General features: G+C 36.0%; 1 protein-coding gene across 1 annotated transcript in view; it reads right to left on the bottom strand.

Moving 5' to 3' along the window:
* NKAIN2 (sodium/potassium transporting ATPase interacting 2) overlaps positions 1-27,543 on the bottom strand; it is a 538,612-nt gene that overhangs the window by 152,680 nt on the left and 358,389 nt on the right. Inside the window, exon 5 of the mRNA XM_045542243.1 lies at positions 26,124-26,324. Coding sequence (XP_045398199.1) covers positions 26,124-26,324 — 201 coding nt within the window. The remainder of the gene's footprint in view (positions 1-26,123; positions 26,325-27,543) is intronic.

The following is a 27,543-nucleotide window of genomic DNA, read 5'->3' as shown; positions in this document are numbered from 1 at the left end:
CCAACTTCTCCTTAGGACCAATTGATGCCAGAAGACAACAGAATAATAGTTTCAAAGTCCTTAAGAAAAATAGTTATCAGTCTAGAATTCTGTACCACATAAATTACTGTTAAGAGGTAAGGTGATTATAGAACAATGGAATGGGATACTAAGAAGCAATATAAGACACAAAGCATTAAAAATAATACAAGTAATAGTGCATTAGGGGAGTTTTAAAAATAAAGTAGACATAATAGAAAAAAAAATCCTTGGATATAGGAAGTAAGGGTGTCTGGGGGTACTTAAAGCATTCTAAGTACCTTTTATTATTCAGGAGGAGGCTATATATACTGACTAGATATAGTTTTGTTAAGTCTACAGGGTAAAACATAATGCTAACCACTAATGCAAAATACTGCAAAAAGATATAAGTCAAAGGAAATAAGAGGAAGGAATGATAGCATCATTATTTATACACACTGAAAAATCCAAAAAAATTCTACAGAACTACTTTAGAATATAACAGAATCCATCAAGGCTACTGAACATAAAAATTACTCTAAATCCCAATATTTACAGTTAGAAAAAGTAATAGAATTAAAAAACTCAAATATATAGTACAAAATTTCTATCATAGCTCAAAATTTTTTCTAGGTACAGTAAGATCTGTGCTAGTCTTTTATGGAGATAATTAGTAGATTTATTGAATTATGGAAAAGAAGACTTGAAAAATGAAGAGACACAACATTCATAGATGGAAATATTCAATAATATAATAATATAAATTCTTCTCTAAACAACATTGTAAAATGTTATTTATCTCCTAATCAATCTGTAAATTTACTGTAACTTTCAGTAGTGCTTTTCACAGTATTTGACATATTAATTTAATATTTATATATTTAATAGAAGACTAGAGGCCAGTGAAGAGCTAAATGATTCTGAAGAAAAATCAGAGATTGGGGACTCTTGTGTCAGATATCAAAATATATTATGAAGCTAAAATAATTAAAAGAGTTAGATATAAATTTAATACCAGGACAGATAAATAGATTCGTGGAACAGAGGAGAGAGCCTGGAAACAGACCTAAGCAAAGAGGGAAATGTGATTTATTACAGAAATGGAATTACCGATCAGTGGGGAAATAAAGGATTGTTCACCAAATGATGTTGGGACAACCAGCTATCCTTATGGGGAACAAAAATTAGGAATTTTTTATAATCATACCATACAGAGAATTAAAATGGAGGCAAGGATATAAATGTGAAGAACAAATATTTAGAACATTTGTTTATAACAGATATAAGAATATATATTTTAGGCACCTGGGTAAGTAAACAGTCCTTAAGTAAAGTATAAGAATCACATAACTTAATGGAAAATATTTTATAAACTTGACCACAGGAAAACAAAATATTTGGCATGATGGAAGACAACATAACAAAAGTGAAAGACAAAGAAAAGACTGGAAGAATAACCTCAAAAAGATGAGTTTCCAAAATATGCTTTTGTAAATAAATAAATATAAAAAAATAAACCAATTGAAAAATAAGCAAAAGATATAATCTGAGAGTAGTCACAGAAAGTGAATCCTGGACTACTTCTACAAACCATATAAAAAGATCATTGTGTTTCCTAGTAATCAAGGAAACATAGATTGTAAGAAAGTTACAATGTACATCCCTAGATTGCCAAGAAATTTAAAAACCTAACAATTCTGGTGTTTAAAGGTCCTTGAGAAGAGGAGAGCTACATTAGCATTTGTCTTGGTTTTGATTGTTTCATAATTGACCTGTCAGCATTTAGAAGTATCAGCCGGCTGCACAAGAGTGTGTGGTAATAGGAAAGGGCAAGTGGAAAAAAATGATTTCATTAATGATGAAATGGATGTGCCAGGAGCTTGGTGAAAACAAATGCTAATTGTTCAGGTAATTATCCAACTGGGCCTGATACAACACTGGCCCCAGATGTAAAAAGATTATTTTTTCTTTCAAACAGAGCTGAACAATGACCAACGTCTTGAAACAAGGTAGTCAAATTTTGCTGAACTCTTCACATGATTCCTTTATACTGATAATAAAAGTAATACGGAGAGCTCCAGTCGGAGATTCTCTTGTTTAAGCTCTTTCGACATGTGTTTCTTATTTATTAAAAGACTTGATCTTTGATTACAAAATAAAGTAAAAGTGAACTTTCAATCAAATTGCATCATGGACCTGAAGTCTTACCCCAGAAAGAGACTATAAAGGGTCAGTACAGGCTTTCCTTCTGCTGAATTGGACCCTGAGTGAGCCAGCAGAACTGGGGTTTGAGGCTGTGATCCTCCTTCTGTTTTCTGCCTCCAGCCACAGAGTGAACAACAGTGACATCTCTGGAGCACAGAAAAATATCCCTCAGCCAAATGGCAATGCCAGACTTCAATCTGAGGTATGAAAGGTATATGAGTAAAACTAAACATAGAATGCATCAAGCTCACTAACCAGTCTCTCTTCTTGGTATTATGAAATGTCCATCTATTTGCAATTAAATAATCAAAGTGCTGTTTAGTTCAGAGAGGAGAGGCCTTTCCAAGATTGGCAAAATATAAACCAGTTAATTGGACAACATTTGCAGAGTTGTGTTTATTTTTGGAAAAAGCCATCACTTTTAAATTGCTGACTCTCTAGAAACAAAAATCCATAAATGTGAGGGGCAAAAACTACCACTCAGCTATAGTTGGTGAAACAAATGGCATTTAGCCTGGAGAAAGGAAACTTGACCAAAAGGTAAAGAGGGTGGAGATAGACTAATGCCAAATATCAGTGCATATTTACTGGATGCTTTCTACTGGCTAAGCACTGTTTATGCCCTTTACATGTATTAAGTCATTTAATACTCCAAATGATCTCATGAAATAAGTTCCATTATTATTCTCACTTTAATAAATGAGGATTTATTTAATGTAAAGTTCTTTGGAAAGTATTTGGCACTATGAAATTTCAGTCAAAGGTGGTGATAATGATGGTGAATATTATTGTTGTCAGGTAATGCTTCTGATTGTCAGAAAAAAGGTAGTCAGCCACAGGGAATGGTTTAGAGAGTGCCTTGAAAACATTCTCCCACTGCCAGAAACAAGATCCTCATTTCCACCCATGGCAACTCAATTCTACTATAAAATTCCTCCTTCTGAGTTCTAAAAATTTTGTATATCCTAGAACCTCACATTGATTTGAAAATTGTTTGCCCCCTGTGAGGGGTAATAAATTAAACCTCTCTATTGGCTGGCTTAAATTTCAAAATGTATTAGCTGGCTGTTAGTATTCTGTACGCTAAAACAAATATTTATTAGATATTAATACTAATCAGTTCCAAGCCGTAGTCTAGGTTTGAGAGCTATCAAGATGTTATGTCCAGCATCTCATTTGGAAGGAGAATAGGAAGCAGAATGAGCATCTGGGTTCAGGAGAGAGAAGGGATTAGTGGCACCAAGGAGGGAGAAAAGAGACCTGAAGGAGGAAATGTGAAACTTCTAAAAGAAAATTTTGTCCATCTTCAAACTTTTCCTACAGTCAACGTGAGTTTTACACTCTTTGGTTTCAGAAATAGGGGTAATAAAACTTTTCAGAACATATTTTTTCTTTCCATATGAAAGATAAAGAAGTTGTTGACAAAGAAATAACACTTGGAATTTCAAAGTAGGAGAACCTTTTATATGCAACAATATGGATGAACCTGGAGGATATCCTGCTTAGTGAAATAAGCCCATCACAGAAGGACAAATACTGCATGATTCCACTTACCAAGGTTTCTAAAGTAGTCAAAGTAATAGAAGTAGAAAGTAGAATCTTTCTCTCAGCTGCCAGGGGCTGGGAGAAGGGGGAAATGAGGACCTGCTATTCAATGGGTATAAAGTTTTAGTCATGCAAGATGAAAAATTTCTAGAGATTTGCAGCACAACAATATAGTTGTACATATAGTTGTTGCATATTGTCAACAATAGTATATTGTATACTTAAAAATTTGTTAGGAAGGTAAATTTCATGAGTTTTTTTACAAACAAAAAATCTTATAAGATAGATATCATTTTTATGTCTATTACAGATGAGAAAACTGAGGCTTAGAGAAGATGCCTAATCTTTGTTTCTGTACCATTTACAGATAGTTTCAATCACTTGAAATGTTGAATCCTTTTCTTTGCCAAGCCATTTTTTAAAACCTTTTTCTTTTTTTATCAATAGGAAATTTATGGGTTTTTTTGCTATTTAATATCTTATTTATTTATTTATTTCAGAATGCTATGGGAGTACAAACATTTTGGTCACATATAATGCCTTTGCCTTGCCCAAGCCAGGGCTGCAAGCATGCCCATCTCTCATACAGTGCACTCTGCATCCACTGGTTGTAAGTTTACCCACTCCCACCACTCCCCTCCCTCCTGACCGGCACCCAATGAATATTACTTCTGTGTGAGCACCTTAGCGTTGGTCAGTTAGTACCAATTTGATGGCAAGTACATATGGTGCTTGTTTTTCTATTCTTGTGATATCTCACTTCGAAGGATGGGTATACATATACCACAGTTTATTAATCCACTCATGTATGGATGGGTACTTGGGTTGTTTCTATATCTTTGCAATTGTGAATTGTGCTGTCATAACCTTTTTAAATAGCCAGTTATTCCTACTTTACTAAGTGTCATGGTCGAAAGCTAACTGTCTTTCTCCAGAGAGCCCTGAAGCATATTCAGTATCCTGTAAGTGCTAATGAAAGATCAATCTACCTGACTCTTCTTTTTACGGAACATAAAGGTCCTCTGACTAAAGGTCCTTCTTGTTTTTTGGAACTAAAGATATCTCCCTTCCTTTTTCCAAAGTTTCAACCACACAGAGTTAAAAGCACTGTCCGTAATCATAAGTAGAAACTTGACTGATTGACAATGATTTAGAAGCAGAGATAATTTAGCAAAACCCAATCTGAGAGCAATTTTCAGAATTTTTTTTTAATATGTTAGAAAAGTGAGAGATGGAAGCAGTTCCCACATCGCTCTTATAGACAACTTTGGTACAAATTTATTTCATGCCTGATATTCTTAAAGATCATTATCTTGATGATGAAGGTGAAGATAATGGAGGCGACTTAGCTTCCTGGCTCACAGGATTTGATTTCCTTTATTACCTGCAGGCATGCATCATTGCAGACTTGTAATTCTTTCACCGTACTTCTCTGAGTCTTAGAGCAATATCTACAAGTACTATGAAAGGGTGTTAATGAGGCACAAAAAGATGGCCAATATAATTTTCTCCTTCAGACTAAGAATCTAGTCAGTGGCAGAGGACTTAATAATGGCATTCTAGTTCACTTTGTAAACATTTAGAACAAATATTTAGAACAATTTTTTTTTTAAAGTGTTCATTGCCAAGGAAAAACCAAAATATTGTACGGTTCTTGGTGACAAATCTAAAATTAAAGCTAACTGTCCCACTCTGTACTTAAAATGACCTCAATTCATGACTAATTGGATTGCCTCCAGAATCATCTATAATTTAATTATATTCATCCCAGCTCACCTAGAAGAACTGAAAATGAAATGGTGACTTTGGTTTGTGAGGCCAGAATCAATAGCCATTAAGAGGATGAGGAGAGATTTTTATGTCTAGGAGAAAAGCAAATACCTAAAATGTGCCTTGCATCAGTCTCAAAATTCTATATACTCAGACAATGCAGGTATAGTGAAATTTTTATCATGATGTACTATACAGTTTTTATGCCTGGAGAGGAATGGGTTAATGCAAGAACAGATTGTCAATCAGAATAAAAGCTAAGCGTTCAGCTTTCAGAGTATTTTGAACTTGTGTAGCACATTTAGAGAGGCAGACAGATCCCAAAGAAGGACAAAAATAGATGAGAGCTATAGATAAGATGGAAACCCTATGTAAGCCAAGTGTATGAATTTCTCTAACCATGTCATTGGCATAATGTAAATGCCAGACATCATTTTATATACAGCTTAGATATAGCAGATGTTGGCATTTAAGTATAGTTTGCTATGAGAGAAAATTGCCCTTGAATGGAAAAGGAAGTTTACTGGCAGAGAAAAATAATTTTCCCAGTTAACAGTTATAACCTCGATAATAGAATTGTTTTCAACCAGAGGTTGCAGGGTCGGAAAAGAGGAGAGATATAATGATACCTCAATTCCAATCTAAAAAAGAAAGAAAATCAGCTTCAGTTTAAATTGCGATGTGTGGGTTGTATACAGAGAACCTTCTCCTCCCTCTCATTTCAAACCTCAAGGCCTCATGTTAAATGGAACAAATCACATCCTTCGTGGTTCTGCTCTGTTTGGTACAGCTGCTTGCTGCAGGTGGTGCCCTAAAAATATATTGTTTGTTTATTTTGCAATATAGCAGTCTGCAGAGTGGTACCTAAAAGTGCAACTGCTCCCTCTCTTCCTATCAGTGAACCAAATGATGAAAGACTAAGACCTTTGCCAATTCTAGCATGAAAAGGCCCAAATAAGAGGTACAGGTAGTGCTTGAGGCTCAGCTTCTGATAAGTTCCATTTTCTTTGGATTCATGAAGCAAAGCTGACAGGCAGGCTATCTGTCATCAGAGCCTCCAACCGGGTGTCTGTGAAACAAAGCCAAGCAACAAACCACCTTTCTTGGGAGAATCATTGCACTCCTTTGGAGATTAACATCCGTAAGCATATGGGGTATAAAGGGAAAAAAATCTATAATGCATCACACAAAAAAAGCGAAGATTAATCTCAGGTAAATGTTCATGCAGATATACTTAATAGAGCTTTCAAGGATTTTTAATTTATAACTTAAATGATCAAATAATTTTTCTAGTCACATTGGCAAGGCACTCAGAGTTAATGTCACCTCGCAGAGTTATTGAAGACAGCACAATAATTCATATATGAAAATGTTTTATAAACTATGGTTAAAATAATGAGACACCAATTTATATTTTCACTGATACTATTCTATACTTTTCCCACTGAATGAATCTTCATAAAAATACTCTCCCAAACTTCAAGATTTCTATGAACTAATTGGTACAGAGGGAGAAAGGATGCTAATCAGTCATGCCAATCAAGCTTTGGCAAGGCATAGTTTACTATAAAAACCTTAACATCAAGGAGATTCTGGTGAATAGATTTTATAATCTAATGGATGAATTTTCTAGATGTACTTTGAAAAATATTGGCTTCTAACAATCAAGTAACTAAAGTTTCTCTAAAATTTAGGGATATAGTGATGCATTTGGATTATTAACATGGCAGGAGATGTGGCACCAGAAGAATGAAGATGATGTCGTGATTCTAACCTTCATAAATGGGGATGAGGTTGTTTGTCCTGACTGTGATGGAAAGAAGGGCAGAAGAGGGAAGACTTGAGAGCGAGAGTAATAAACTCAATGTCAGGCTTGTCGGGCAGATAAATGAAGGATGGCAAGGTGAATAGAATTAGTTGAAAAAGAACTCTGATGCCAATCCAAATGTGAGATATGGAGAGTAGAGAGAATGACCAGATTCTGAAGGAAAGTGGTGGGTCTTTTAGGGAAAGAGAAAAATTTAAGAAGGCAGAAGGAGGTAAGAAGGAAACGATATGGAAGCTAACTTCCTTTTGAGAATGGTAGCCTGCACCTACTGACTGCAGAGTAGGCTATGCTTGGTTAGAGCTCCAGGGATGCCCTCCTGAGTAGACATCACTGCTCTTACTATTCTCCTACCTATAGCGCTCCTCTCCCAAATATCCACATGGACCAATCCTCACTGCAGTTGTATCTTAGCTCAAAAGTCACCTATTAGCATGGCCTTCCCTGACCATTCTCTGTTGGCTCTATTTTACCTTTTCCTGCTTTATTCATCAGCAGAGCAGTTATCATACTGGACACACTGTATGTATTAATCTGCCTCTCCTCAAAGAATTTCAGTTGCATGAAAGCAGGGACTTTGATGCACCTTTATATTTCCAGTGATGCACACCAATGCTTTGGGGTAGGTACTCAGTGAATATTGGTCGAGTGACTGAATGAATGTAAAGCTGTTTCTAGCACCAAGCAATTGAATAATATGGAGGAATAAAATACTTTTTAATTTGAATCTTTAGGTTAAATCTACATAACTTTAAACCACCATTTGAAAATTGCAAACTTTTACCCACTGGTTAATTGTGGTGTCTCACATATTTAATTGCATTGCTAATTATATTTTTTAATTTAAAAATTAATTTGACTTTTTGTCATTCCAGTTTAGCCTCTTTCCTAGGAGATCATAGGAGAGCTTGTTAGCCTGCAATACAAAGCCCAATAAGTGGTAAATTGAAACAAGAAAAGGAAATCATCTTTCCCTATTGGCATAAATCTATGTCAATTCCATTTAAATGAAACTTGTATGTAGGGTTAATAAATGAAGAAAAAGTGTCTGCTGCACAGAGCTCAGTTGCATCTACCAGGAAAGGAATAGAATTGCAAGACCATGTTGGGAAACCAACTATATGGTTGTGCTCAGGACCATTGCCCACCCTAAGTCCTGACCCTGATGAAGTTCCTGAACGTATTAGAAGGCAACAATTATGACCCATTACTCCACATGCTATCCTGGAGATGAGTTGTCATGGGTATCCTGTCATATAGCCATAATATATTGCCCAGGAGACAAATATATACCACTGTTGAGATGTGGGACTTCCAACTCTGTCCCAGATTAAGTACCACAGCAACTTTGGAGTTTTAAGGCCATATATTTGAAGCAAAGAAAATGTGGGCACCACATGGCTATGTCATTTCAATTCAGATCCCAGATTCACAACTAGAGGACAATAAAGGAGTGACCAAACACATTTGCCCATCTGTTTTTGGCCACTCCTTCATTATATTTTTAAAATCAAGCTTCCTTTGACAACTTGTCTCTATTTTAATTGTAAGAAACACATACTTTCCTAAGTTTTTGAAATAAATGTGTAGCTGAAAATGAATGCATGAGCAATTATTGAATTACTGACATGGAAGTTTTCTCTACCTCATAGAATAATTTCAGTAAAAATTGGTTTTCATGGTAACATTCACAGAATGTTAGGACTAAATAAACCTAAACGTAGTAGTCAACTAATATGGTGGCATGGGATTACAGCAAGTATGAGTTGAAAAACTTAGAAATTAAAAAATGAGAGACTACCCATCATTCTGTGACAAAGAAATCAATAAAGTTGTGGCAAATGGGTAGGGAAAGTGAAGATACTGGACAGTAAGAGGAGAAAAGAACAATTTGTATTTTTAAAGTTGCTTATAATAAGCTGAGCAAACTTAAGAAGCAGAGCTATTGAGAATCAATAAGGGAGAGCAGAGCAACTCATACATTTCAGTATAAAAGGAAAAAACTCAAAATATCCTTTTTTTTTTTTTTTGAGACAGAATGTCACTCTGTTGCCCGGGCTAGAGTGCCGTGGCATCAGCCTAGCTCACAGCAACCTCAAACTCCTGGGCTCAAGTAATCCTCCTGCCTCAGCCTCTTAAGTAGCTGGGACTACAGGCATGCACCACCATGCCTGGCTAATTTTTCTATATATATTTTTAGCTGTCCATATAATTTCTTTCTATTTTTAGTAGAGATGGAGTCTCGCTCTTGCTCAGGCTGGTCTCGAACTCCTGAGCTCAAACAATCCGCCAGCCTCAGCCTTCCAGAGTGCTAGGATTACAGGGGAGAGCCACCGCGCCTGGCCTTCAAAATATCCTTGGAGCCATGACACTCTCTATTTAGTTCATGACTCTAGGGCTGTTTTTGCAATTAGCAGAATAATCACGGGACAAATAACCGCCTCTTTAAGTATATGAAAATAATGTTTTAAATTAAGTTAGGAGATTACAGGTGATAAACTCATGTATATGAAAAGTTGTGGTCTTGACTTTCAGAGTCACTGCTTGAAAGGTATTTAACACAATGAGTGGCAACTGGGACTGGTTTCAGAGAGGAAGCAATGGCTGAGTCAGGTAAAATGCAGGCACGATATCACGAGGAGAGGAATAGGCAAGAGAATAATGAGGACTAGGAATCATATGGAAGAATGTGTGGGTTGAGAATAATAGAGTTTTAAATCCTATTTATAAGACTAGTAAAAGCAAAAGGTACAGAAGGAATATCACAGATGGTTCTTTTACTCCTGTGTAAACACTATTTAGCTTAAGTGTGTTTGCCCATATTTTTATTCTTTTTCACTCAAGTATAACATGCTAAACAATAAATTATCCTTCATATTATAGCTGTCATTTTAAATCATCTTTACATCCTTCCTTTGAGAATAGCTTGCTCTTATTTGAAAACACTAATACATCCTACTGTTGTTATTCTATCTCTGTATTTAGAAGTTCCTGTGAAGAGGAAATTGCCATCAAAGATTTATGTCTCAAGAATTTTGTATCATTATAGCTGATTGTGACTGAAAAGATATCCTAAAAGACAATGATATTGTATGCAGTATTACTAAGGAAAATGGTAACCTTTCAGTCAAGGTTAAGAGCTTGTAATATTTTTCACAATATATTATATTTTAGTATATTTGAATATACTTATTTCTGAAATAATTTATGATTTAATATACTTGTTTTTTTCTGAAATAATTTTAGGATTACAAAATTAAATATAAAAATGGGGTTATACATGGTTCATTGCACAATACTCTATCCAGACAAGTTCAACTTAAATCTCATATTATTTTTGCATAAAACCCAATTATTGGTGAATTTTTGTAGCCTACACTCCTTAGTATCATCTCAAATGTATTGGTATTTTTATTCCATGATGTTTCCAAACATTCCCTTAGATAAAGTAGTATGTTTAGGGGGTAAGCAAGTGCTTCAAACCTTACATATAGAAGCAGATGTTGCATACTGATAATAATGGTTGATATGGGATAAAATTTACCCCTGTGCAGGTTGGTGGTACAATATCTAAATAATATTACACTGGCTTTAAGAATTATAGTTCTATCTGGGGAGTAAGTAAACTTAGTAGAATGTAGTTCATTTTTTGTATATCACTGTGAGTTAGCCTGGAAAGGTAATAATATTCTCAATGAATAGTAGAAGAAACTGAACTAAACAGAAAATAAACACTACTACCTTTATTATCTTCAAGGCAATTTCTTAAACATTATCTCATTTAGTTCATAATTACAAAATAGTTTATTATGCAGCTGGGTGTAAGATTTAAGGATTTTTACTCCCAGACTATGAATATTTTACCTTATATTTCTGAATTTGCATGCAGGGAATACCAGAGAATATTAAAAGCAGAAAAATCTTAAACTTAATTTGACATTAGAGGCTGTTTAAGTTCTTACAGTTTGCTTGTTCATGTGCTCACAGAACTACTTGCCAATTTACAAGTGCACTTTTTAGTAATAAAAAGAAATAATAAAGGACATGATAACTAATTATTTAGTGTTTACTTTAACCAAAACTTGATTGACATTTGTGGATAAGACATAAGAGCTCTGAAGGGATAATGCGTAAATGAATTGTCTAGAGAAATAGAGAACAGATTAGAAAAGTTAAATTTATGCCCACTTCAAAAGTAGCAACAGGTTACTTCCAACTATTCAGTCACTATGGTGTTTCTTAGTATTCAGGGACAGATAACAGTCAAAGTTCTGAAATTAGTTTGTAGAACTTTGCCTATTTCTGTGTGTTTTGCAGCATTCACTTGCGCCAAGAAATGTCCTTTCCCAATTCTATTTACCACCTTAATTCTCCTATTTCAGCAACCTTGTCATTGAGAAAACTCCTCATATACTTTGATATTTGGCGTTTCTCATATTTTTGTGAATATTTGTATAAACTATTCTGATATTCCAGAAAAACAAATCATATTTATTTTGTTTATTGTGTTACTTAACTTTTGACAAGCAGGTCTACATTTCTGAGTACCCAGGAGAACTATTGTTGGAACAGTGTATATAATAATTGGTGCTGAGTAACATAGCTACTCAACTATTATGAGAGCTGGGAAAGAAGCCCAGTGCTGGTCATTTTGTCCATTGCAGGCACAAAGCAATTTTGTCCTAAGAAGAACGCTATTGCATGGTCTTTGACACTGGACTAGAAATCAGAAGTTTCAGTTTTCAATTCTGGATCTACAACTCACTATTTATTGAGAAATATAGCACTCATAGTATTTGATAATAGGCTATTTATGTTACAGGCTTGATCCTGCAGTCCTGGATGGAAAATGACTCTCGAGGCCCAGAAAGGAGTTGACAGGGCACCCAGAGCTGTGATACCATTTTCATATTAGAAAAATCACCTTCCCTGACAAGACACCATGTGTTTTTGAGCAATTCAGGATGTCAGAAGGATCAGTAGTGAAGAGAAAGGAAAGGCACTAGTATTTCTGGCAAAAGTTTTGAAAATTATACCCACCTAGGTCCTACCTCAGGGCTAAGGAAACAAAATATTTAGTAGGTCATGTTATGGTAATCCTTTAAATAACTGAGTAGGAAATTCTTATTCTCAGCCCTCATTGAGATCCACTGCTGTAGAGTAGTGCCCATTCCTACTCCCATATATCCTGAAAGAATTAAACAACAATAAAAATTGACTTGAAAACTATGTGCATCTGAAATAGATGCTTGATATTTTTCACCATTAATTTAAATTGAAACCTTGTTGAAGATCAGTTGACCATATATACATGGATTTATTTCTGGACTCTATTCTGTTGCATTGGTCTGTGTTTGTCTTTATGCCAGTTCCACACTGTTTAAATTACTGTAGCTTTGAGATATGGTGCGTGTGTGTGTGTGTATGTGTATGTTTATATATATTTTACACATTTCAAAGTTTAGTTTTGTTTTATTTTTTATTTCAAAATATTAATTGGGGGGAAGTAAAAGAGTTTTTGTTACAAAGATATCTTGTATAATGCTTAAGTTGGGGCTTTTGGTGTGCCCATCATCAAGATAGTGTTCATTGTATCCAACAGGAAAGTTTTTATCCCATGCCCACCATTCCCCTCCACTTCTTGGATTTTTATGTCCTTTATATCACTTTGTGCCCATGTGTACTCATCTATTAGCTCCCACTTATTAGTGAGAAAATACAGGGTTTGGTTTTCCATTCTAGAGATACTGCAGTTAGGATAATGGTCTCCAGTTCACTCTACATTACTGCAAATGACATTATTTCATTCCTTTTTATGGCTGGGTAGTACTCTATGGTGTGTGTGTATGTGTGTGTGTGCATCACATTTTCTTTATCCATTTATGAATTGAAGGGTAGTTAGGTTGATTCCACACCTTTGCAATTTTGAATTATGCTGTGATAAACATTTGAGTACAGGTGTATTTTTTATAAAATGACTTCATTTCCCTTAAGTAGATACTCAGCAGTAGGATTGCTTGATCAAATGGTAGCTCTACATATTTTTTGAGGAATCTCCATAATGATTTCCATAGATGTTATACTAATTTGCAGTCCCACCAACAGTGTATAAGCATTCCTTTCTCTCTGAATCCATGCCAACATCTATTGTTTTTTGACATTTTAACAATGCCTATTCTGATAAAGGTAAGGTGGTACCCTATTGTAGTTTTAATTTCCATTTCCCTGATGATTAGTGATGTTGAGCATTTTTCCATATGTTTCTTGGCCATTTGTCTTGTTCTGAAAAACTTTTGTTCATGTAGTTTTCCCACATTTTGATGTAGTTGTTTTTTTCTTGCTGATTTGTTTGAGTTCTTTGTAGATGCTGGATATCAGTCCTTTGTCAGATGTATAGTTTGCAAATATTTTCTCCGATTATGTAGGCTGTCCATTCTGTTGATTACCTGCTTTGCTACGCAGAAGTTTTTAAATTTAATTAAATCCCATTTATTTATTTTTGTTGTTGCTATATTTGCCTTTGGGGTCTTAGTCACAAATTCTTTGCCTAGGCCAATGTCCAAAAGAGTTTTTCCTAAATTTTCTTCTAGAATTTGTATTGTTCATGCCTTACATTTAGGTCTTTATTCTATCTTGAATTAATTTTTGTACATGGTGAGTGATAGAGATCCTGTTTCATTTGTCTTCAAGTGACTATACAGTTTTCCCATCACCATTTATTAAATTGGGCGTCCTTTCTCCAGTGAACGTTGTTATATGCTTTGTCAAAAATCACTTGGCTGTAGTTAGACGATTTCATTTCTGGGTTGTCTATTCTGTTCCATTGGTCTATATCTCTATGTTTATACCAATTTCTTGTTGTTTTGGTTACTGTAGCCTTGTAGTATAATTTGAAGTGAGGTAGTGTGATGTCTCCAGATTTGTTCTTTTTACTTAAGATTTTTTTCAGTATTTGGGCTTGGTTTTGGTTCCAAATAAAGCTTAAGATTACTTTTTTTCTAGATCTGTGAAATATGATATTGGTATTTGGATGGAGATTGCATTGAATCTGTAAATCACCTTGGACAGTATGGAAAATTTAACAATGTTGATTCTACCCATCCTTGAGCAGGGGATATTTTTCCATTTGTTTGTGTCATCTGCAATTTTGTTCATCAGTATTTCCTAGTTCTCCTTGTAGTTTTTTAACCTCTTTTGTCAGGTATATTCCTAGGTATTTTATTTTCTTTGTAACTATTGTGAATGGTATTGAGGTCTTGATTGACTCTCCACTTGACTATTAATAGTATATAGAAATGTTACTGATTTGTGTACATTGATTTTGTAACCTAAGACTTTGCTGAATTTATTTATCAATTCCAGGAGTCTTTTGGTGGAATCTTCAGGGTTTTCTAGATACAAGATCATATTATCAGCAAACATGGATAGTTTGACCTCCTCTTTCCCAATCTGAATGCTTATATTTCCTTCTCTTGCCTGATTGCTCTGGCTATGACTTTCAATACTATGTTGAATATAAGTGGTGACAGTGGGCACCCTGTCCTTGTTCTAGTTCTTAGGGGGAATGCTTTCAACTTTTTCCCACTCAGTATGTTGTTGGCTGTGGGTTTGTCATAGATAGCTTTTAGAAGTTTGAGGTATATTCCTTCTATGCCTAGTTTGTTGAGGGTTATCATCATGAAAGGGTGCTGGATATTATTGAATGATTTTTCTCCATGTATTGAGATGTTTATGTGGTCTTTGTTTTTGTTTCTGTTTATGTGATGAATCATGTTTATTGATTTGTGTGTGTTAAAACATCCTTGCATCACTGGGATGAAATCCACTTGAGCATGGTGAATTATCTTTTTGATGTGCTATTGAATTTGGTTTGCTATGATTTTCTTGATGATTTTTGCAATTATGTTCATAAGGGACTTTGGCCAGTACTTTTCTTTTTTTGTTGTGTCATTTCCTGGCATTGGTATCAAGGTGATATTAGCTTCATAGAATAAGTTAGGGAGGATTTCCTCCTCGATGTTATGGAATAGTTTCTGTAGAATAGGTATAAATTCTTCTTTGTAGGTTTGGCAGAATTCAGCTGTGAATACATCTGGTCTGGGTATTTTTTTTTAATCAGGATATTTTTCATTGCTCCTTCAATCTTGTTGCCCATTATTGATCTCTTTAGGGTTTCTATTTCTTCCTGATTGAGGCTTGGGAGGTCATGTGTTTCCAAGAATTTATCCATTTCCTCTAGGTTTTTCTAAGTTTTTTGCCTGGAGGTTTTCATAGTATTCTCACAGATGATATTTTGTATTTCTGCAGTATCATTTGTAATATCTCCTTTTTCATTTCTGATTGAAGTTATCTGAGTCCTTTCTCTTCCATTTCTGGTTAATCTGGCTAGTGGTCTATTGATTTTGTTTATCTTTTCAAAGAACCAACTTTATGTTTCATTGAGCCTTTGTATTGTTTTTTATTTCTGATTTTGTTTAGTTTTGCTCTGAGCTTTGTTATTTCCTTTCTTCTGCTGGCTTTGGGTTTGGTTTGTTCTTCTCTTTCTAATTCCTTTAGATGTGTGGCATTAAGTTGTTAATTTGTGATCTTTCTGTCTTTTTGACGGGGGCATTTAAGGTTGTGAACTTTCCCCTTAGGGCTGCTTTTTCTATATCCTATAGATTTTGAAAGCAGTGTCCCCTTTGTCATTCATTTCAAGGAATCTTGATTTTCAACTTAATTTCATCATTGGCCCAAGGATAATTCAGCAGCAGATTGTCTCCTTTCCATGACATTGTACAGATTTCAGTGTTTCTCTTGGAATTAATTTCTAGTTTTATTCCATTGTGGTCTGAGAAAATATTAATACGTAGTATGATTTTGATATTTTTTTCCATTTGTTCAGACCTGTTTTGTGCTTCTTGTATCTGGACGTCTGTATCTCTAGCTAGAACAGGGAAGTTTTCCTCAATTATTCCCTTAGATAGGTTTTTCAGACCTTGTGCTTTTTCTTCTTCTCCCTCAGGAATGCCTATGATTCTAATATTTGACCATTTTACATAATCCCATATTTCTTGTAGAGTTTATTTGTTCCTCTTGATTCTTTGTTCTTTATTTTTTACTAACCAGGTTAATTCAAAAGTGTTCTCATCAAGCTCTGAAATTATTTCTTCTGTTTGGTCTAGTCTATTCTTAAAACTTTTTTTGTATTTATCTAAATGAATCTTTCATTTATAGAAATTCTCTTTGGCTTTATTTTAGTATGTCTATATATTTAGTAAATTTTTCGTTCATTCCCTGAATTGTTTTCCTGATTTCTTTGAGGGTTTTTTTCATTTTCTCTTGGGTTTCATTGAGTTGTCTTACAATTCATATTTGGAATTCTTTATCTGTCATTACAGTATTTTCATTTTGGTTGGGATCCCTTGCTAGAGAGCTGATGTGCTACTTTGAGGGTAGGGGTCCTTTCCCTCTGATTTTCATGCTTCTGGAGTTCTTGTGCTGATTCTGTCTCATTTAGAGTCACTGTCACATCTTGTTTTTTATTTTCTTTTGTTTACATAGGGCTTTTGTTCTCCTCTCACTCTTAAGGGTGTGTCTGTAGTATATGTTGGGTAAGGAATTCTGGCTTTGCTTTGTGGGTACTATGATGTAAGTCTAGGTTCTGAATGGATATGTTGGTTATGGATATCATCAGTGTGGTGGTTTTCTCACTCGCTAGTTGTTTATAGGCTGTAGCAGTGCTGTAGTGCTGTGCTATTTGTGTAGGCAGATTCCCTCTCTCTTGTTGATGAGAGAAAATGGAGATCATTGAAATTATTTCACCTTCCGCAGCCCTGTGGTCTTCTTAACAATGTGAATTATATTAGGATCCTCAGCTTAATCTCTGAGACAGTAAATGGTACTTGTGGGTAAGAATCAGCCATGCCTTATATGATTGAGTCAGTAAATGCTGCAATGGGCTATAAAGATTATCCTCCCTGCTGGTAGGTGGTACTTACAGGAAAGAGCCAGCTGCAGTGTTGATCTTTTGGATCTGTGACTGGCTATAGTCCATCAGGAGAAGCACTTGAATGCCTCAACTGTTGGGGAGGGCCCTGGAGTTCCCAGGACACTCCTCATTCTCCATCACAACAGAGGTGGATAGAAGAATGAGACTGGACAAGGCTAGGTCAGATGAGCGTGCCTTCAGTCTTCACAAAGGCAGACACAAGAGCTGTCCCAGCAGGGATCATAGGTCACCTGCCAGACCCTTTGGGAAAGCCATCTGGGAGGAGCTGGAGTGGCTCCACCAAGCTAGAAAGTCTACTCATTGGGGAAGGGCTGTCTGGGATTCACAGACTGTCAGAAGTAGGTTTCACTCTTTTACCTCCTCCTCTGTTCTGAGGTCTCCTGACAGTGTCTGGCCACAAGCAGAAGCCCAAACTAGCTGAGTTCACCAGCAACTGTGCTTCAGGCTGGGTGCTTCCCTGCCTGAGATCCCAGCCTGGATTGAAAGTGTAGTTTTCCTGTAGGGGGAGGGGATATTCCTTGCGTGCATGTGGTTCAGAACCACAATGCACTCTACTTTCAGTTCTGCCCAAACAGGTTCCCTTGCATCCCAAGTTAAGTTCACAAATGTCCCCTCTGTGCCCCTAAGCAATGTGATCAAGTCCTGGGAATATGGGATCTGGCCTGAAGGCCTGCCCCCTCATCCTCCAAGTTCAATCCCTGACATGCCAGAAAGAAGCATGCTGGTCTCAAGTTGCCTGTGGAGCACTCAAGCAGACTTAATGTCCCTCCACTTCAGGGTATTCCCTGCTCTGCCGGAGCAGCCAGAGAACAGCACTGGGGAGGGCTGTTGGGCAGGGAGCTCACAGTCTGAACAACCCTTGGTCCACTGCAGGTCTTTAATGGGAAATATGTGAGCTCCACTGTCTGTAGGAGCCTCAGTGTAGTGGATGCACCAAGAGAGGGGAAGCAGCTGCTCCTGAAAGCCCCAACTCAATTGTCGCTTGGGGCACCAGTGCCACTTGGCAGCAGTGGGTGGAGGATGGTAAGGGGAGAAGAGAGTCTGAATGGAGGAGTGCTGGCACTCTGGTTATCTCTGTTCCCCTCTCTGGAAGGCAGCCTGCCCAGAATGTCCAAGCTCTGGGATCACACTTATCCCCCAGGACACACTGGCCCCTGTGGCCATTGCAATCTGGGAGATGTTTGTGTGGGGACAAGTAACAAGAAAACTGAAGGGATGAAGCTCCCTGGGGAGGACAAAGGCACACAATGGGTGAGATACAGTATGGCACCTACCATGTCGGCTTGGGTCTGTTGTGATGGGGAGTCACCCAGACGGTGCTGGCAGCATGGTGCTTTGTTTACCCTGTGACCCTGTTCACTGGTGGCAGCAGCTTTTGGGCTCATAGGGTAGAAAAGCTCTCTAGCAGCTCAGGTGTCCTCTGACAGCCAGAGGTATGAGGGAAGGAGAAACAAAACCCCCTCTTCCCATGGGGCTCCAAGTTTCCTGGGGGCCAATCTCTGCCTAAATCTTGCTGCTTCTTTCTCTGCTCTGCAACTTCTTCCTTGGAATCTCTGGTAGGTTTTGACACTTTTCCTTCAGCATTATACCTGAGCTATGTTTTTTTTTTTTCCATCTAAAACTTTTCCTTCTTTCTGACACTATCTGGTGACTGATGTCTGTATTCAGCCATCTTGCCCCTCTATAATATATTTTGAAATCAGGAAGTGTGACACTTCTAGCTTTGCTCTTCTTTCTCAAGATTGTTTTGGCTATTCAGGGTATTTTGTGATTCCATATGAATTTTAGAATTTTTTTCTATTTCCATAAAAATGCCTTTGAGATTTTAATAAGGATTGCATTGAATCGGTAGATCATTTTGGGTACTATGGACTAGTTTAATTGGCTGTGAAAGACCTGTTATTTTGACACATTATACATATTAATGGGTTTTAAAGAAGCCTATTATGTTACTCTCTTAAATACATCCAATGAAATATGAATACTACTGTGAATTGAAATTCACCTTCTTTTATTTAAAAATACATGTATGTATTTTTAAGGATCATAAATTTTATGTAGTACCTTTTCTTTTAGAACTCCATGTTACTGCTTCCACAGACTATTGTACTAATAAGTTTTTTCTTGAACGTGTATATGATCATTCTGTCATACTTCTCTGTAAGAAACATATATGTATAAATTTGTATATATGTTAAATTAAATATATATAAATTTAAATTTGATTTTTTGTTCCCATGTCCATAAAACATTGTATTAAAAATGTTTTATTATGTGAGTTATTATCAAAATTATTTTATACAATTGATCAAAACAATGTAGTCTATTATACACATTGATCAAAATTATTATGTACGAAACAAAATTTTATTTAAAATGAATTTCTTATTAGTACTAGAATCAGGCAGGGTTCAGTATTATTCAATTTTCTGAGTTTTTTAAATGTTTGATCACTAAAAAAATATATATATTTTTTTGAGACAGAGTCTTGCTCTGTTGCCTGGGCTAGAGTGCTGTGGCGTCAGCCTAGCTCACAGCAACCTCAAACTCCTGGGCTCAAGCAATCCTCCTACCTCAGCCTCCCAAGTAGCTGGGACTACAGGAGTGTGCCACCATGCCTAGCTAATTTTTTCTATTTTTTAGTTGTCTGGCTAATTTCTTTCTATTTTTAGTAGAGATGGGCTCTCACTCTTGCTGAGGCTGGTCTCCAATTCCTGACCTCAAGCAATCCCTCCTTGGCCTCCCAGAGTGTCAGGATTATAGGCATGAGCCACCATACCCGGCCCACTAAAAAATCTTGTTCTCTAAATATTAATAAATAGAGATGTATTGGAAGTATTTGGTTAGAATGATGTCACTCAACTTCTGTAAGTTTTGAGTTGCATGCTGCAATTTACATAATTATCTATCACAAAATTATTCCAAATAATCTACCAACTGAAAAATATATTTGTTTTACTTCAATTTTAATAAAGGCAAAGAACTGGAAATTTCCCAGTTTGTAACAGCAATTTCAAGAAAGTATGCTGAAAATACTACCAAGACATAACAAACAACTATTAATTATACTCCTAACTCTTTCTGTTAATGGCACCTAATTTAACTTGATATATATAAAAAAGTATGAAAAATACTGAAATATTATTTAATTTCAATGTTTTTTTGATTTTTTTTGTCAATTTATAAAAACATATTTTTTGAATATATTTTTGTCAATATATATGCAGATATGGCTAACTTAGTTTATGAAAAAATCAATAACTTATAACATAAATGGCCAAATCACTTTTCACTGTGAAACAAATTGAACCAAAGCAAATTTACTTTCTGTCTTAAAAAGTCTGTCAATTTTTCAATTCAAATAAATGTAACATTACGTTGAGTGGAACATAGCAAGTACAGAAAGACAAATATTGCATGTTCTCATTCAAATGTAGGTGCCAAAAAAATTGATCTCATGGCAATAGAAAGTAGAATGGTTATCAAGGCTGGGAAGGTTAGTGAGGAGGGAGGATACAAAGGGCTTGGTTAATGGTACAAAAATACAGTTAGAAGGAATAAGATCTAGTATTCAGTAGCACAATAGGGTGACTTTAGTTAACAACTTATTGTATGTTTAAAAATAATTAGAAGAATGGAATTGGAATATTCCTAACACAAAGAAATTATAAATGCTTGAGGTGATAGATATTCCAATTACCCTGATTTGATTGTTACATATTGTATGCTTGTATCAAAATTTCACATTTAGTGCATAAATATGTATAACTATTTTATGTATCCATAAAAATTAAAAATTTAAAAAATATATAAATCTAAGCAAACTTTTTTAAAAAAATTAAAATAAAAATAAATGTAACAAAGGGTAGTCTCATGGCCATGGCAACTGTATCACTTCTCAATGTAGCAGTAGCTGGGTACCAGCTTATACTATTTTCCCACTCATCCCTTTAAAACAATACAAATTCACAACTTAGGTTTAGGCTTTACAATCTTAATGGCAATGTTCTAGGTGACATGAAAATCATGACCTAAATCTTAATCAAATCACTGGGAAGCAGTGTTTCCAGATTAAGGGAGGTATTAATATCAAAGAGCAACATGTACAATAAGGCCACTCTCATGCATGCATCAAACACATCAGCAACATCCAAAGAAATACCCATTTGTCATTCCCAACACAACCTCAAGTCAATTTGGATAAAGGGATTTGAAGTTTGGAAAACTTCTTCATCAATGGCATTCCTTGGCAAATCTTAGCAAGCCAAATGGCAAACATAAATTATTCACCAAGAATAATTGGAAACATCTGTGACTTCATTGATCTGAAGGTACATATTCTATTTACAGATGTTTTTTACTATACTGAACAAAGATTTTCATCATTTTCTGCACTTTACAAAGCATATAGTTTTCTGAATAGGAAATAGACATAACTAAAGTATAAACTTGACAATTAACCTGTTTTTAGCCATGAACCATGCACCAGATATTAGAACTTTTTTGTAAAAATTTCTAGGACTTCCCTGATCATTTGGATATGATGTCTAAGCCAACTCTACTTGCTGCAGGAAACAGTAAGGCCACTTACATTTTTACCAATATCCTCTGCTGCTCTGCTAAAAGCAATTAATAGTCAACCTTCCATGAACTTAGAAGTGTGTCAGAAGTAAAGAAAATAATGTAGAGGAAATAAAGGAAGACAAAAACATGCAATTTAGGTTGAAGAGGTTCATATTAAACATAGAAATATTGATTCTCTGGATTTTTCTAGAGAAAAGAGAGAGATGAAGTGTTATGTGAAATTTAAACATATACTTGAATATATGTAGTTACTTCAGTTATTGCTATAAATGTTTTCACTTAAAATATCACTTATGCACATTTGTTTGTAAAACATCTTTTCATTGTTTTGGTTACAGGAAGTGAAGCATAACAGGTGCAGAATAAATATGAGGCACATACATTTCCATTTCCCTCATCCATGGCAGCCATAGCTAATGAATCATGTTGTCCCTTGCCACTGACCAACTCTGAATTTTTGGGCTTCGGGAATCTATTACCCATCAGCTGGGGCTGTATTCACGTTGAAAACTGTTTCCCATCCTTGGAGGACAGCATGTTCATCATCCCTATTTACTGGCTAAGGCATCTTAGGAAAAGCTTTTAACCTTCTCTGCTGCCCTCAGAGGACTATTGTAGGGTCAAAGAATTAATTCATGTGAACATATTTTGTAATCCATGCAGTTCTAATCACACATTGTTTGAAGGAATTTGATTAATTCTTTTGTAACATGAATAATTTCATTTCCCTAATTGATCTCCCCCCTGGCTCTTCCTACACACCTTTATTTTATCTATTTTGTAAATGTGGATTTTTAAATTTCTGGTTTTATTAAAACTGTGCACACCTGTATTCCTTCTGAAGGTGCTATCTGATACTAACAAGAAGAAAATGCTGCTGGAGGAGGAGAAAGCTAGGGCTCTCACACCTGCCTCATCATTACAGTGTTCTGGCAGTCCTTTCTGCTCGCCTGGAGGCTGTGTGATTAATAGCCCACTTCCCAATTATACGGATATTATACTTGTCTTCCTTTGGCTGTAGATGGGAGATATCTTATGTATGTGCGATGCAAATGTGGGCTTTGTGAATGCTAATTTCAAAATCAGCCCAGAGTTGATTGGCAGAAAACTGAACAACGGGGTGACAGGCTTGCCATGGGTCAGGAATCTGCAAAATAAAGGCTGAGTGAGGGTGGAGAAACAGAGCTGGAGAGATTTGCAGTTAATCAAGAGCAGTGGTTGAGACAGCCCCGGTTTATGAAAACAGATCTAAGCCACATACCCTGGAAGAGAGGGCAGCTTCAAAGACTGATGACAACAATGAGAAGAATGAGAGTTCAGCTGACTCCAAAAGCCAGGATGGAATTAAGAAGCCAAGATTATGCCATAAACTGCACAAACCATGTTCTCTGCCTACCATGTCCCCAAAATGTGCCTGTTTGCACCTGGTTTGTACCCTGGGAAAACTTGATCCATTTTTGACTGTGACATCGTCAAGGTCAGAGATCCTGTCATCTTTGCTTTTCTAGATGCCAGCAGGGGACAAGTACTCAGGAAGTGTTCACTATGCTGGACTGAACGGAACACTCAGGGGGATGATTTGGGTAATGCAAAAGGGGAGGAACAGAGATTTGTGATACTATTTCATCACTTAATCATTACAGCAGAATTGATCAGAATAAATACAAGAAAATTTATTTGGAGGGCTTCCAATAACTAGGCAGAGCAAATTGCTCAAGATAAGCCCTTTTTGGTTTGCATTATAAAGCTTTCATTAAGATTTGCTAAATTTTCTGTACAGCAAATGCTTTCAGCCCAAGTCTGCCCACACAATAGCGAGACTAAAGGCAGAAAGTGTGTTGAAACTTCTCCAAGTAATGGCTTAGCTGCACAGGTGCTTCCATACTCTCAGGTGTTCCACATGCGGCATTGCAAAAGAAGCGCACCCCTGGGAAGAAGAACAGGTGGAAAAGATAGAGGTAAAGATGCCACATCCTATGCTGGTTTGCTCAAACTATTCCTTCACTCCACAGGGGGCAATGCAGACAGGAGAAGTGGGAGCCAGTAGCATGAAATATTGGTCACATCTGTTCTTCAGGACACACCATCTATCTTCTTTGTACTCTAGCCACCTTGCCTTTACAGATGGTTTTCATTTATGTAAAAATATTTTTTCTTTGGGCAGTATGTCAGCCTCAACATATGCTTCTGTGTCCAAACGTATTTTTTTTAGCAGATTCCCCGTGTGCCAAAATGTTATGTGGGGTTTAATAAATCTGTGAAAATAGTTTACACACACACACACACACACACACACACAAATTCAAATCACTCTTTGAAATACTTAAATATAAGTATCCATACACATAAACTATATCTTCACATTATCCTTGAAACATAGGTAGAGAGGTTTTTCAAAAAGACGTGGGTACAGTAAAAACAGGGAGTTCCACAGAAGGAATATTTTGTTTAAAACCCATCTCTAACACATAGGTAAAGATATTATATCTGTCCCCAAATCCCAGAAATATTTCACTTTTCCAATGTGAGAGTGAATACTTGATTTAAATATATTTTAAGGAATGAAATGGCTACTTCCATCCCATTAAATCTAACTTATCTTTATTTTAGGATAAGCAAAATGAGCAATTTTAGATTTAAAACTATTACAGAAGATTTTGTTTGTTGGAAGAAGTGTCTCAGGTTGTACATACTCAAGGGAGATCACTCAGTGCTTTAGTAAAGAACATAATTCAGATGTTTTGTACATCACTAATGCTGATTTCCAAATATTTACAGCTCTCCCTCCTTCCTGACCATTCTGTGATTTGGTGGGTCTGTGTGATCAGTTCTGGACAATGAGCTGTGAGCAATGAGCTTCTCCTTCCAAGCAGGAGTATTTAGGTGCCAAAGCAGACCCTTGTATCTATCTTTGTTCTCTGGCATGGAGACCCATGATGATTAAGATAGTGGCTGCTCCGCTAGCCTTGTTTCCTTAGTGACAGTGATTAGTGAAGCCTCCTGCTGACACACAAGAGCAAACCCTTATGGTTTTTGGTTATAGAGATTTGGGAAGTATTTACTAACACAGCATGCTTAGCCTATGATAACACACATATATATAGTCCATTAGAATCTAATAACAATATATTAACTATATAATCTCATGCACACTCATGTAGTTATATTTTTAATTCCAGGAGAATTTTATGTCCTTCTGAATATTATGCTATTCTACCAAGGACCTATTATTTCTTGTTATTTAAGAATTGTGAGTCAATATCATCCCCAAAGTAATTAACTGAAGAAATAAACAAAAAACAGATTCCACTTGCATTATTTGTTGCTGACAATTTTAAGATTATGCACATCAATTGCAGATCCTACATGGAATCTAAGAAAAATATATGCTGTTCTACACATCTAGGATCTGTAATGAATAAATAGATTAATGTATAATAAAGTTGCCTTAACTTTGTATGTCCCACGACATGCAGTTGGCCTTAGTAAAAATTATTCTTGCGAAAGGGTGCTTTTATTTATCTCTTTGTCATAATAAAATAATATATTTTATATAACATAGGTATATGTTATACAAATATGTGATTTATAATTTCTACTGCCTTCTGGTAGAAGGAGGGTTATTTATGGGAACAGTACTGTGACAAATGGGGGCATGAAAATCTAGAACTAAAATCTATAGAAAATCTGAATTGTTTTGGCAAAAAGGGGGGCAGGGAATAAAAGGTGATGGGTGGTACCTGGGGGAAATTTAGGAAGAAGGAGGAAAGAGATAGGGCAAGTGGAAAAGAGAAATCCCATTGCTGGCAGCACAGCCAAAAGAAGTACTGGGGAGAAGATAGCTATTGAAATCTTATAAATTTGAGTACTATAGAATGTTAGTTATAAAAACTCTCTGATCTTCCCTCCAGAATCTTTGGAAAAGTCTACCAAAAGCCAAGTAATCACATCGTGACTGATTGGATTTCCTATGTCAAATGCTGATGATGACAAGGGCTATTTACCGATTGTGAAGAAAATCAGTGCACTCAGTCCATGGGGATGGCTTGGATTAACATGATAAATTCCTGTGAAAAGTGGCATTAATGAGGAAAAAGCAAAAAGGCCACACTTTACCCACAGATTCCATTTGCGTGCACTGAGTTTGCACAGAAATAAAAACAATTACAGAAGCACTAGGAGTGGTTGGCTGTCAACACTTACTGCGAGGACAATCTGGAGGGAACTATGAGCCACTTCTATGTACTGGTACTCCAGAAAACACCCTGAGACCGTGATGTAGCGATGGTCCTCTGGGGCCCAGTCTGGGGCAGGTGTCACTGACGTCACCGTACATCCTGGTCCATTCTCCATCCACCAAGATCGGTGCATTGAAATATTAAAAGTCAGGATAAGGTCTGTTTCCTGCAAGAAGGCAATTTATAAGGATGAGAATTACTTTATAAATGTCAGTTAGCTTTTTTGGGACTGACTTGCTTTAAGTTTCTCTTTTAGAAATACGGGTTTTTTTTTTTTTTTTTTCCAACTCCATACTATATTTCACAGGCAGCAACAAAGTGCCTACAGTAATTATGTGTCTATGGATTCTACTTATGAAGGTTTACCTGACTATAATAACATAGATACAATTATTTTATTAGGAAAATTACCAATGACATGCATTAATTATAATACAGAAGGGTCTTTACCTTTCAAGACTTGTAAATATCACAAAAGAAATGACTTAAACTGTTTTATCAAGTGAAGCTCATGCTATTGTAAATTTTCAGTATTTCCTCTCCCTCAGAATATTTACTTTTTGCACATTTTAAATCTTAAAGTTGTACTTCAATTCTGAAACATTTAACATAATGTTGTGGCTAATGCTTAAATTTATAAGACCTTTACTTAATAAAACATAATATTCCTTGTTCTTCCCCATACTGTTATTTTAGCAAATCAGTATCTCTTCAATCTTGTCAAATTTGTGAAATTGGTCATAATATTTCTTAAGAAATATCATTACCAAATTCTTGCAGGGTAGATATAAGTCAACAACTATTTAGATGAAGTTCACCATGTTAGCTGATACACAACTACAAATGGAATAAAAGGTAGAGTTTTGCATTCAGAGAGCTGACAATCACATACACCAATGTGGAGTTATCAATAGCACATGGACAAATGTTGTCTTTCAGAAATAGAATGGCTAAAGGAAATGTGCATGAAACACATTCTATTACTCAGCAAATCATGGAGCAAGATAAATTCAAAGAGAGAGGGGCAGTGATGGGACATGAAACTATTTCAGTTTCAGTGATAGTCGATGCTGAAGGATAATAGGTGCCAAGTATTCTCACTCCAAAGTGACCTAGGTGCTAGATTGACAGGGCAGATTCCATACAGAAAATGTCTTCAATCATGTTCTGGGAACCTGAGCCACACAGTCACTTGGACATACGAAAGGGTTGAGTCGAAATGGCCAGGGAATTTAGAGATCGGTGAGCACTATGCTATAATGCCATTATCTCCATGGTGGTGGTTGGGTAGGGTGGAGGGTGATTTCTCTTCTTCTCAAGCTTATTGAGAAAGGTTTCAAAGTATCTCTTGGAACTGGAGAGACACAGCAACTAGTTTCTGACTC

The sequence above is a fragment of the Lemur catta genome, chromosome 2 (assembly GCF_020740605.2).
Source record: "Lemur catta isolate mLemCat1 chromosome 2, mLemCat1.pri, whole genome shotgun sequence".
NCBI lineage: Eukaryota > Metazoa > Chordata > Mammalia > Primates > Lemuridae > Lemur > Lemur catta.
The sequence above is the reverse complement of the archived record's forward strand: the minus strand, read 5'-3'. Positions and strand labels throughout refer to the sequence as shown.